Source organism: Pongo pygmaeus, chromosome X (assembly GCF_028885625.2).
Source record: "Pongo pygmaeus isolate AG05252 chromosome X, NHGRI_mPonPyg2-v2.0_pri, whole genome shotgun sequence".
NCBI lineage: Eukaryota > Metazoa > Chordata > Mammalia > Primates > Hominidae > Pongo > Pongo pygmaeus.
In genome coordinates, this window is record NC_072396.2 from 24,707,586 (window position 1) to 24,720,385 (window position 12,800).

Below are 12,800 nucleotides of genomic sequence, written 5' to 3' on the forward strand. Positions count from 1 at the left end.
GGGCTTGGTTTGTACTACAGAGGCATGGACACCGCCAGTTACATTATCACGTACCTTTTTCCACCTTTCCTTTATCACATCTGAGAACTTCTCTGAGTAGGTTCTGTTCTGAGAACACAGTTTCATTCTGATTGTCAAAGGGAATTAGTATTCTAACTCCAGAGGGGTTACAAAGTTGAGGTATAGTCATTTCTGTTTAGAATGTTTGAATTTTTGTAATGACAAAACAGAAGGGAAAATGACCAGGCAAAACAATAGTTTGTTGAATAATTACTGCTCACTTAAGATGAGATGAGCGGGCACCCCCTTGTAGGCCAGAATATCTATTAGGAAATGCACATGATGTAAAAGGATGGGAAGAAAGCAGATCAGTCTGTTAATGGTAGCTTGGGTTAGTACTGCAGAGCCTCTGAGTATTGAGGAACTGCTGAAGTGTTCAGAGCAGGGAAGTGGTATGATCAAAGCAGTGCTTCAGGAGGGTTAATCTGCCTACAGATTGCAGAAATGCCTCAATACTTGGCACCAGCCCTTACGTGTAATATTAGGGTGTCTAGTCATTTGTTGTGGGAGTGGCAGAAAGGAGCAAGGCCAGTCCAGAGGCTATTTTCATCCCCCAGGGATCAGGAAATATGAAGCTGAGTGGGAATGCTAACTAGGAATTAAAAAAAAAAAAAAAAAAGATGGATTCTTGAGAAGTTGAGGAGAATTGACAAGATCTGGCAATCTGACTGTGAGCAGGGAAGAAGAAAAAGGCCATAGTGGTCATATCAGGAGAAGGCTGGGTTTTATCCAGATGAGAATATTCAACAGTCTATTGGACATGTTAGGATGATTGTAGGAATCATTGTTGTGGAAATAGTAGTTGAAACCATGGGAATAAAGAGAAAGCAGAAGAGGAGAGGGTTGAGCACACACCTGGGCAGAGCCGCAGTAAGGGGTGAGGAGAGGCTGAGCAGCCAGCAGTTAAGAAGGGGGAAGATAACTAGAAGTCACTTAAAGCAACAGAGGAAGGAGAGCACTTCACAAATTAGGGAGATGATTGTTAAACTCTAATAGAAATGCCAAGGAGGATGAATGCCAAGAAAAGTTGTTCTGCAGGTTGAGAGTCCTTAGAGCTGATGGGATTGGGTTTATGTAGGGAAATTTGTGCAGTGAGGGGCTTAAATACCTTAATGTATCCCCTTTATTGCCTTCTTAATTGGCTTGCTTTAATGTCATAGTGTTTCATAATGCTTAGAATTTTTATTTTTTATTTTTGAGACAGTCTCGCTCTGTCGCCCAGGCTGGAGTGCAGTGGTGCAGTCTCGGCTCACTGCAACCTCCACCTCCCGGATTCAAGTAGTTCTCCCTGCCTCAACCTCCTGAGTAGCTGGGATTACAGGGACCCACCACCACGCCCGGCTAATTTTTGTATTTTTAGTAGCAATGGGGTTGCGCCATGTTGGCCAGGCTGGTCTCGAACTCCTGACCTCAGGTGATCCACCCGTCTCGGCCTCCCAAAGTGCTGGGATTACAGGTGTGAGCCACCATGTCCGGCTGATGCTTAGAAGATTAATTTACATTTATCATTTTTAAAAGGGGGAAAAGGTATTCTATAGCCAGAGGTGGTTTTGCAGGAGTAGAGCAGTAATAACTTTTTCAGAGCACATACACTTTCTGTTTTTCATTTGCTTTAATTTTTCTTAAATTTTTTTTTTTTTTGAGACAGAGTCTTGCTCTATGGCCCAGGCTGGAGTGCAATGGCATGATCTCAGCTCATTGCAACCTCCGCCTCCCAGGTTCAAGCGATTCTCCTGCCTCAGCCTCCTGAGTAGCTGGGATTACAGGCATGCGCCACCATACCCTGCTAATTTTTTTGTATTTTAGTAGAGGAGGGGTTTCGCCATGTTGGCCAGGCTGGTCTCAAACGCCTGACCTCAGGTGATCTACCCACCTCGGCCTCCCACGGTGCTGGCATTACAGGCGTTAGCCACCATGCCCAGCCCATTTACTTTTATTTGAAACAGTTTGAATAAATAACATGAAACATGCTATTTCTTAAAAATGAGTAGAATATATCTCAGAGTTGATATGTTGAGAATTCCTTTTATGAATGTTAATTTTCTCAACATTTAATGGATATTTCCATTACTATTCCATGTTAGTGGATTTTTTTAAGGACTGTATATGTAATTTAGTATCTGTAAATAAGACATATATAAATAATCATAATATGACAAACCAGTACAATAAGAAGAATAGAGTGCTGCGGAAATTTCAGAGGGAAAAATTATTTCCAGCTTTCTCTTTTTTTGTGGGGAAGGAGATTTAGAGGGAAAGATCAAAGCAGAGATAATGGGGGAAAGGTGTTCCAGGTAGAAGGAACCCTGAATCAAATATGAAGGTGGGGTTTTATGGGGATGTTGAGCATTTTTGTTTGGCTGAACTTTGTTTGGGTGGGGGCCGTGTGTTTGTGTACATGCTGACAGTGGTAGAGGGAAGTGCTTGAAGGAAAGTTAGGGGAGATGATGATGGGAAGGTAGTTTGGGGCCAGAACTTAGAAGATGACAGGTGTTTGAACTTTATTTAGAGGGAGCAAGAAGCCATTAAACATTTTTGAACAGAGGAATGATGTCACCTAGCTTTAGAAAAATGACTTGTGTTTCTGTTATTTGAAATTTTAATAAGCATGTAGTACTTATAAAATCAGCAAAAAAAGTGGTAAAGGTGAAAATTATTGGTTAGAGTTCTTTTTGTCAGAAGTTTTTGGCTTAAGTAGAAAAGGGAGAATTAAGGCCATTGGAATGTCTTACAAGAATTCAAGGCAGGAATATAGCTGGACCTCAGATAGGTCTAGAACCAGGAGCTAAAGAGCTGTCTCCCCTCCCTGCTTACTCTATTCTATGACTCAAGGCACTCACAGGATTCTTTTTATTTTTTATTCACTAGTCTAAGCCAGAGTTGCAAAATGACTTTTCTCAGCTTTTACGTTCCAGCCACCAGGACAGAGAGAGAGAGAGAGAGAGAGAGAGAGAGAGAGAGAGAGAGAGAGAGAGAGAGAGAGAGACAGACAGACAGACAGACACTGATTCTTGCTCATGGTTTTGGATTCTCAGGGATAGGACTTTGATTTTATCGTGCTTAAAGATGAACTTATTGTTTACCGCTTTATAGCTAGTGCCAATCACCTGTGGCCAGGAGAATATAAATACACTATGGGAATTTACTTCTCTAGATGAGAGGGTTAGTTAAGAGAGGTTAGGCAGAATCCCAAAGGTTGTTTACTACAGTTATGCACTTTGAATTTTTATCGTTGTGTAATCTACTGGTTGGAATTTAGTAGACTAATTAAATATAGAGAATATGAAAATTGTGCAAAAATTTCCCCCAATAAGCTACAGAATGTATTTTAAGTTGAATCTTAACAAAACTGGTTACCCTTGTGGGAACATGGGGTATTACAGACTGAGGACACAAGAGTGCTGGGGTCTTAAAAGCGTTCTATATTTTGATCAGGGTAGTGATTACAAAGGTTTATATATGTATCAGAATTCATCAAGATGTGTGCTCTTGATGGACCTAAGCAATACATTTATTGCTTCAACTTAAAAAGAAGTCCAGGCAAAGTTGACTTGTTTGTCTGCCCTGCTTTGTCATATAGATGCCCATTTATCATTGTAAATCAAGTAAGTTCTATTTTACTTTAGATAGATAAGTTTTTGATACACATTTGTATTTCACACAATTTGAGTGTCTCAGAAATGAAACTATCATGATGGCATTTAATACCTGATATGAAAAAACTAATGGCTTTGGTTTACTTTTTTCCCTGATTTAGGAGCTGTGACTGATGAGAATTAAAGGCCATGGATGAAGATGGGCTTGAATTACAACAAGAGCCAAACTCATTTTTTGATGCAACAGGTATAACTACTTGAATTGTTCCACTTCCCATCTACCAGATTTGGAGTTGGTTGTCATCAATGAATTGCTAGAACTCTCACATTGATCATTCACAGGTTATCTTGTTATCCTGTCAAAATTCACAGATGTTGCGGTGAGCACATTATTATTACCCTCCTCAAAGATGTGGCTCCCTCACAACCAACTCTCATATTCTTGTCAGTAACAGCAGCGATATCAAACCTTAGTTTTATCTTCAGTTATGAAGATAATATCTTGCCGAGTTATGTCCCTAATTCCTGTTGTTTTTCCCTTTGAAAATATTCCTTGTTAGCTTTGTTTGGACCTTTGTTTAAAAAAAGAAAAAGAAAAAATATTCTTTGTTTACATCTGCTCTTCTTCATCCTAGTGCCTACCACATAGACAGGCTCTATGTCTCATTCTTAGGCTGGAAATAACTTTTGCATTATTTTCCTTACCCTTAGTCTCTCTTATCTAGCCTGCTGATCAGAGTACTCACTGTAAAATAACATGTGGATCCTGTCATTTCTCTGTTCTCCAATACCCAGCAGATAAAGAAGGTCTGCCACATTGACCCTATCCTATTTTTATAACTCTCTCTCTCTCACAAGTTCCCAAAAAGAGATTCTGCTTCAGGAAGATGGAGTCTTCACTCCGCATAGTGTACAAGGAAAAATTATACTCAGGAAGTTCTAAAAATAGGAAAAAAACAGTATTAGAAAACATGTATTTCAGATTACCCATGGTTATAATCATATAACGTTGTAAAGTGGTTACACTTGTGTTCTGGGTTTTTTTGTTTTCAGACAAGGTCTCGTTCTGTCACCCAGGCTGGAGCACAGTGGCGCCATCTGGGTCCACTGCAACCTCCACCTCCCAGGCTCAAGTGATCTGCTCAGCTTCCCGAGTAACTGGGGCTACAGGTGTGTGCCACAATGCCTGGCTAATTTTTGTATTTTTTTTTTTTTTTTGGGTAGAGACGGGGTTTTGCCATGTTGCCCAGGCTGGTCTTGAACCCGTGGGCTCATGCGATCTGCCTGCCTCGGTCTCCTATAAGTATTGGGATTACAGGCGTGAGTACAGGTGTGAGCCACCGTGCCTGGCCTATACTTGGTTTTATAACATAAAAGGGATTTGAGGCCAGACATGGTGGCTCGCACATATAATCCCAGCACTTTGGGAGGCTGAGGTGGGTGGATCACTTGAGGCCAGGAGCTCAAGACCAACCTGGCCAACATGGTGAAACCCCGTCTCTACTAAAAATACAAAAAAATTATCTGGGTGTGGTGGTGCATACCTGTAATCCCAGCTACTCGGGAGGCTGAGGCATGAGAATCGGTTGAATCTGGGAGGCGGAGGTTGCAGTGAGCTGAGATCGCACCACTGCACTCCAGTCTGGGTGTTAGCATGAGACTCGGTCTCAAAAGAGAAAAAAAATAAAAATAAAAGGGTTTTGTATCACACTAGGTAGCTACCCTTATTATAAATAAAATGCTAATAAGTTTTCCATTGGACTGTAAATGATCAGATTGTAGTGTATTAAAGAAATAGCAATGAACTTTATCAGGAAATTAAATGTCAGTGATTTTAAATTTTAATTTTTTTTTTTTTTTTTGAGACAGAGTCTTACTCTGTTGCCAGGCTGGAGTGCAGTGGCACGATCTTGGCTCACTGCAACCTCTGTCTCCCGAGTTCAAGTGATTCTCCTGCCTCAGCCTCCCGAGTAGCTGGGACTACAGGTGTGCACCACCACGCCCAGCTAATTTTTTTGTATTTTTAGTAGAACGGGGTTTCACCATGTTGGCTAGGATGGTCTCGATCTCTTGACCTCGTGATCCGCCTGCCTCAGCCTCCCAAAGTGCTGGGATTACAGGGGTGAGCCACCGCACCCAGCCCTAAAATTTTCTTTTTATTATTATTTTATTTTTCTTTTAGAGACAGGGTCTCACCCTGTTGCCTGGGCTAGAGTACGGTGGCATGATTATAGCTCATTGTAACTTCGGACTCCTGTGCTCAAGGGATCCTCCTACCTCAGCCTTCTGAGTAGCTTGGACTACAGATGTGCGCCATCAAGCCCAGCTAATTTTATTTTTTGTGGAGAACGGGGTCTTGCTATGTTGCCCAGGCTGGTCTCAAACAAGTGATCCTCCCGCTTTGGCCTCCCATGGTGCTGGGATTACAGGTGTGAGCCACTATGCTTGGTCAAATTTTAAAATTTTCTTTAATCTCTAAATCCAGTGGGGATGTGTGTGTATTTCTTAACAACTTGGGATAATCTTTTAACTCGTTTGGTAATTTCAATTTGATAATGATAAACGTAAGGTTTATAATTCTTTCTTCCTTGGAACATGAAATATAAGTAATACACTTGAAAGAGACTAAACTCTTTGGAGAAAAATGTGCAGTGTTTGTTTACTTAATCTTGCCACAGGCAAACCTAGGTAATGGACTAAGTGGTAGATTGAAGGGCTATTGCGTTTTAGTTTTGATTGATAACACTTAATGGTATTTGTTTATCTTTGAGCAAGTCACTTAATCTGCCAGGGCCTCCGTTTTCATATGTCATAATAATAATGAAACCTCTCATTACAGTTTTTCAGAACACTTCCCATACATTCCCATTTGATCATCACCACAGTCCTGTGAGGTATGCATGGCAGATACTACTGCCCTCATTTTACTGATGAGGAAACTGAAACTCAGAGGTTAAATGACTTGCCCAAGGTCACAAAACTAATAAGTGGCCTACCCTGATATACTCTCTGATTTAGATTTTGTTTTTTTTTGGTTTTGTTTTGTTTTCGAGATGGAGAATTGCTCTGTTGCCCAGGCTGGAGTACAGTGGCCATGATCTCTGCTCACTGCAACTTCCACCTCCCTGGTTCAGGTGATTGTCCTGTCTCAGCCTCCTGAGTAGCTGAGATTACTGGTGCAGACCACCATGCCCGGCTAATTTTTGTATTTTTAGTAGAGACGGGGTTTTGCCATGTTGACCAGGCTGGTCTCGAACTCCTGACCTCAAGTGATTCGCCTGCCTCGGCCTCCCAAAGTGCTGGGATTACAGGCGTGAGCCACCGCGCCCAGCTGATTTATATTTTATAACCAGTGCTCTTGCCACTAGATGCTTTCATCTTTATGTATGCTAAATGGAGATTAGTGATCTATTACTTAATGATAATATTGTGGATATTGAAAACAAGTGTAAAGCATTTTGTAGAAATTCTGTAGAAATTAAAGTGAACATACTCTTTTTTTTTTTTTTTTTTTTGAGATGGAGTTTTGCTCTTGTTGCCTAGGCTGGAGTGCAATGGCGCGATCTTTGCTCACCACAACCTCCACCTCCCGGGTTCAAATGATTCTGCCTCAGCCTCCCGAGTAGCTGGGATTACAGGCATGTGCCACCATGTCCGGCTAATTTTGTATCTTTAGTAGAGATGGGGTTTCTCCATGTTGGTCAGGCTGGTCTCGAACTCCTGACCTCAGGTGATTCGCCCGCCTTGGCCTCCCAAAGTGCTGGGATTACAGGTGTGAGCCACCGTTCCCAGCCTAAAGTGAACATATTCTTTTTATTATTTCTAGGTGTAATTAAAATAGATATTAGTTGACTTCCTATAATTTTTAATATTTTTTGGCCTTTGATTTTTTTTTTTTGAGACAGAGTCTTACTCTGTCGCCCAGGCTGGAGTGCAGTGGTACAATCTTGGCTCAATGCAACCTCCGCCTCCTGGGTTCAAGCGATTCTCCTGCTTCAGCCTCCTGAGTAGCTGGGATTACAGGCATGCACCACCACGCCTGGTTAATTTTTATATTTTTAGTAGAGACGGGGTTTCACCATGTTGGCCAGGTTGGTCTCGAACCCTTGGACTCAGGTAATCTGCCCAGCTTGGCCTCCCTTAGTGCTGGGATTACAAGGCGTGAGCCACCGCGCCAGACCTGATCATTTTTGATTGTTGATGAAGCTATGTATTTCTCTGAGGGCCTGGCCAGTGACACACAGTCATTGAGTTAGGCACCTGGTTGGACTCAGCCTGGTCTGAGTCAACCAGAGGCACTAATCTACTGAATAGCTATTTAGGTAAGACTTTTATAAAACTTTCTTTGCTTTTCTCTAGAACAGAAGCCAAGATATTTTATTTATTTATTTATTAATTATTGAGACGGAGTCTTGCTCTGTCGCCTAGGCTGGAGTGCAGTGGTGCAATCTCGACTCACTGCAACCTCCGCCTCTTGGGTTCAAACAATTCTCCTGCCTCAGCCTCCCTAGTAGCTGGGACCACAGGTGCATGCCACCACACCCAGCTAATTTTTTGTATTTTTCGTACAGACGGGGTTTCACAGTGTTAGCCAGGATGGTCTTGATCTCCTGACCTCGGGATCCACCTACTTCGGCCTCCCAAAGTGCTGGGATTACAGGTGTGAGCCACTGCGCCCAGCCTTCTTTTATTTTATCTTATATTTTTGATAAGGATATTTGATTTCTATTTCCATTTGTGACATTCATTCATAATAATATTTTCTGAGCACCATACACTGTGCAAACTGTGTGATCTTGGTTAAGTCATTTAATCTCACTGGGCTTCAATTGATTCAGTCGTCTACCTTCATTCCTTAACTGCAAAATGGACTAGAGTAGGGGAACTATGTTCCGAGGAACTGCCTTGGGAGTTGGGGTCTAGGGGGACGGGAGGAGGCTAGATGGAGGCAACGTACCCTGATGAAGTTGGGGCAGCTCCCGCTCCAACTACTCTCAATGTCCACCACTCCAGCGCAGCTGCACTTGTATTTAGCCTATCAGTCTCCAGAGCCTCCTCAACCCAGTTATCTTTCCTCCTCAACTGTGGCCTTTTGTCCCTCTTTTAATTTATCCTTTGATCCTTGTATGTCCTAGATTCAGAAGATGATTTCTAAATTTCTATAGCCATAGATAGAGCATATTGGTGGTATATTGCACCAGAACAAAAAAGGGAAGCGTGTGAAGGGAGAAAGGAAAAAAATAGAAGTAAAAGAAACACATGGGAGAGATGGAAAGAAGAACAAATATAAGTTGAGGAGAGGGAGGTGGAGCAAAAAGGTAAAACACATATAATGAAGGAAAATAGTATGTTTGTCACCTGAAGTTGTATTACTTAATTTTTTTTTTTTTAAGAGACTTAGAGACGGAGTCTTGCTCTGTTGCCCAGGCTGGAGTGCAGTGGCACGATCTCCGCTCACTGCAAGCTCTGCCTTCCAGGTTTACACCATTCTCCTGTCTCAGCCTCCCGAGTAGCTGGGACTACAGGCGCCTGCCACCACGCCCGGCTAATTTTTGTAGTTTTAGTAGAGACAGGGTTTCACTGTGTTAGCCAGAATGGTCTCAATCTCCTGAGCTCGTGATCCGCCTGCCTCGGCCTCCCAAAGTGCTGGGATTACAGGCGTGAGCCACCGTGCCTGGCCTACTTAATTAATTTTTGTAATCTTCCCTTAAGTACCTATGTGTATGGTTTTCTTTTCTTTTTTTTTTTTTTTGAGACGGAGTCTTGCTCTGTCGCCCAGGCTGGAGTGCAGTGGCGCGATCTCGGCTCACTGCAAGCTCCGCCTCCGGGGTTCACGCCATTCTCCTGCCTCAGCCTCCCAAGTAACTGGGACTACAGGCGCCCGCCACCACACCTGGCTCATTTTTTTTGTATTTTTAGTAGAGACGGGTTTTCACCATGTTAGCCAGGATGGTCTCGAGCTTCTGACCTGGTCATCCGCCCGTCTCGGCCTCCCAAAGTGCTGGGATTACAGGCCTGAGCCACTGCTCCTGGCCCTTTTTTTTTTTTTTTAAACAGTCTTGCTTTGTCACCCAGGGTGGAGTGCAGCAGCGCCACCTCGGCTCACTGCAACGTCCGCCTCCCCGGTTCAAGCAGTTCTGCTTCAGCCTCCCGGGAAGTTGGGATTATAGGCTTGTGCTACCATGCCTGGCTAATTTTTGTGTTTTTAGTAGAGATAGGGTTTCGCAATGTTACCCAGGCTGGTCTCAGACTCTTGGCTTCAAGTGATCCCCTGACCTTGGCTTCCCAAAGTGGTGGGAATACAGGTGTGAAGCCATTGCACCTGGCTATATATGGATTTTATTAGTGTGCCTAGAATTTTACTTTCATGTATGTATTTCTCCTGTGAGTGCCTCATTTGCTTTGTTCTCCTAATTTTTAAAAATCTATTGATTTGAGATGATTACAAAAGTTCTTGGGTTAAAAACGTGATTCAAAAATAGATTCCCTCTTTATTTCTTTTATCTATCTTAATGTTTAAGAAAACTGAGGAGCTAGTCTGTTTTCCCAGTAGAAATTAAGTAACATTTACGTTAATTGTAGTCATGCATACTTACCTGAAATTTGTCATTTTAATTTTTTTTTTTAAGGAGCTGATGGTACACACATGGATGGTGATCAAATTGTTGTGGAAGTACAAGAAACTGTTTTTGTTTCAGATGTTGTGGATTCAGACATAACTGTGCATAACTTTGTTCCTGATGACCCAGATTCGGTTGTAATCCAAGATGTTATTGAGGACGTTGTTATAGAAGATGTTCAGTGCCCAGATATCATGGAAGAAGCAGATGTATCTGAAACGGTCATCATTCCTGAGCAAGTGCTGGACTCAGATGTAACTGAAGAAGTTTCTTTAGCACATTGCACAGTCCCAGATGATGTTTTAGCTTCTGACATTACTTCAGCCTCAATGTCTATGCCAGAACACGTCTTGACGGGTGATTCTATACATGTGTCTGACGTTGGACATGTTGGACATGTTGAACATGTGGTTCATGATAGTGTAGTGGAAGCAGAAATTGTCACTGATCCTCTGACTACCGACGTAGTTTCAGAAGAAGTATTGGTAGCAGACTGTGCCTCTGAAGCAGTCATAGATGCCAATGGGATCCCTGTGGACCAGCAGGATGATGACAAAGGCAACTGTGAGGACTACCTTATGATTTCCTGTAAGTCTTGGGGTACAGTCATTGTCAAAGGTGTTTTTGTAGGCTGCCTCTCCTAATTTACATCAGGGGTGAAATTTTCTTGACTTAAATGTCTGTAAAATTAAAGTAAATCTCATAGACCTACCTGCATTATTGTTTCCATTTGCAGCCTACAAGATAACTGAAAATTAGGAAAAGTGAGGCCGGGTGTGGTGGCTCATGCCTGTAGTCCCAGCACTTTGGGAGGCCAAGGCAGGTGGATCACCTGAGGTCAGGAGTTCGAGACCAGCCTGGCCAACCAACATGGTGAAACCCCGTCTCTACTAAAAATACAAAAATTAACCGGGTGTGGTGGTGGGCGCCTGTAATCCCAGCTACTTGGGAGGCTGAGGCAGGAGAATCGCTTGAACCCGGGAGCCAGAGGTTGCAGTCAGCCAAGATTGTGCCACTGCACTTCAGCCTGGGTGACAGAGCAAGACTCCTTCTCAAAAAAAAAAAAAAAAAAAAAGCTGAAAGGAACAGAATTGAACTTTGGAATCATGAAGAATGTGATTAGGCTGTTACCAGCCTTTATTAGAATTATGAATGCTCTTGAAACCTAAAAGGAGTTCAACTTAGAAAAAAAAATGTCTAACCAAGCTACTTACATTCTTTTTTTTTTTTTTGGAGGGAGAGTCTGCTCTGTCGCCCAGGCTGGAGTGTAGTGGCGTGATCTCAGCTCGCTGTAAACTCTGCCTCTCGAGTTCAAGTGATTCTTGTGCCTCAGCCTCCCGAGTAGCTGGGATTGTAGGCACGCACCACCACGCCTGGCTAATTTTTTGTATTTTTAGTAGAGAGGGTGTTTTGCCATGTTGCCTAGTCTGGTCTCGAACTCCTGAGCTCAGGTAATCCGCCTGCCTTGGCCTTCCAAAGTGGGAGGATTACAGGTGTGAGGTATCACGCTGCTACTTATTTTCTTGAATATGGATACACGGTACTGTTTATGTAATACTTATGTACTTACATAATATGTAAAACACTACATAACAGATAACATGAAAAAGAGCTCTGGTATAGTATGAAACATGATTCCAAAACATAGTATCAAGTATGATGGATTCATATTAGGTTATTGGAGAAAAGTAAAGTATTTTGAAACACACCTTTACATGTTTATCTTAGCATCTGGAAAGACAGCCGTTATCTTCTTACAACATACTTCTTGGTACCAATTTCGGAGATAAAATTCTAGATAGGCTAGGCCACGGTTCTGACCCAGTATGGAAATTCTTATGCCTTAAGGAACTAAACCTAAAATATAAAGGATTCACAGACTATTTATAAATTTACAAGAATATTTGCTTTGTTCTAATACCTGTTTTAATAAGGAATTTAATATAACATTAATATATTGGAGTCCACCAGCATTTTAGGAAACTTCTTTGAGATTTTGAAACTCCTTTGAAAACTTCTTGAGATTCTGAAAATCAAAGAATTATTTGTGGAAAAGGGAAGAAAATGCCTTCATTCAACACGTTTATTGGACCCTTAATGTGTGAGACATTGTTGTAGGTAGCGTAGATACAGATACGTGCTAAATAAATACATACAGAAGACCATTATCCCTGGAGAGCTTTTGATCTGCTGTGGGAGAGAAAGTTTGTAGTGTGATGCAGAGGTGTGACTAAACTGCCGTGGAGATGGGATGGAGTAGCTGACCTTTGAAATCAAGGATGAATTCTAGTTTTACAGGATGAAGGGCACGGGTGGCAGGAAGACATTCTAGGCATATACTATAGTATATTAAAAAAGAAAAAAGTTCTGGCCTTTGCCGATATTGCTGATAATGATGGGAACTTTAGGATACACTTTTATATCTTTGTGTACGTTCTGTTTTATTCCTTAAAATAAATTTGTAGAAATAGAATTGATAGATCAAAAGGTGTACACATTGACAAGTTTGGTTATGCTTGAAGTT

General features: G+C 42.0%; 1 protein-coding gene across 23 annotated transcripts in view; it reads left to right on the top strand.

Annotated features, from left to right (window-relative positions):
* Positions 1 to 12,800, top strand: part of ZFX (zinc finger protein X-linked) — a 67,263-nt gene that overhangs the window by 20,687 nt on the left and 33,776 nt on the right. For 11 of the 23 annotated variants that reach the window (XM_054472653.2, XM_063659948.1, XM_063659947.1 and 8 more), the window contains 3 exons: positions 3,818 to 3,903; positions 4,710 to 4,826; positions 10,286 to 10,864. In XM_054472653.2, the coding sequence (XP_054328628.1) occupies positions 3,846 to 3,903; positions 4,710 to 4,826; positions 10,286 to 10,864 (754 nt within the window). In that variant the 5' untranslated portion in view covers positions 3,818 to 3,845. Of the gene's footprint in view, positions 1 to 3,817; positions 3,904 to 4,709; positions 4,827 to 6,495; positions 6,551 to 8,119; positions 8,317 to 10,285; positions 10,865 to 12,800 lie in introns of those variants that run through there. The other 12 variants (XM_054472661.2, XM_063659950.1, XM_063659951.1 and 9 more) reach the window with 3 other exon arrangements.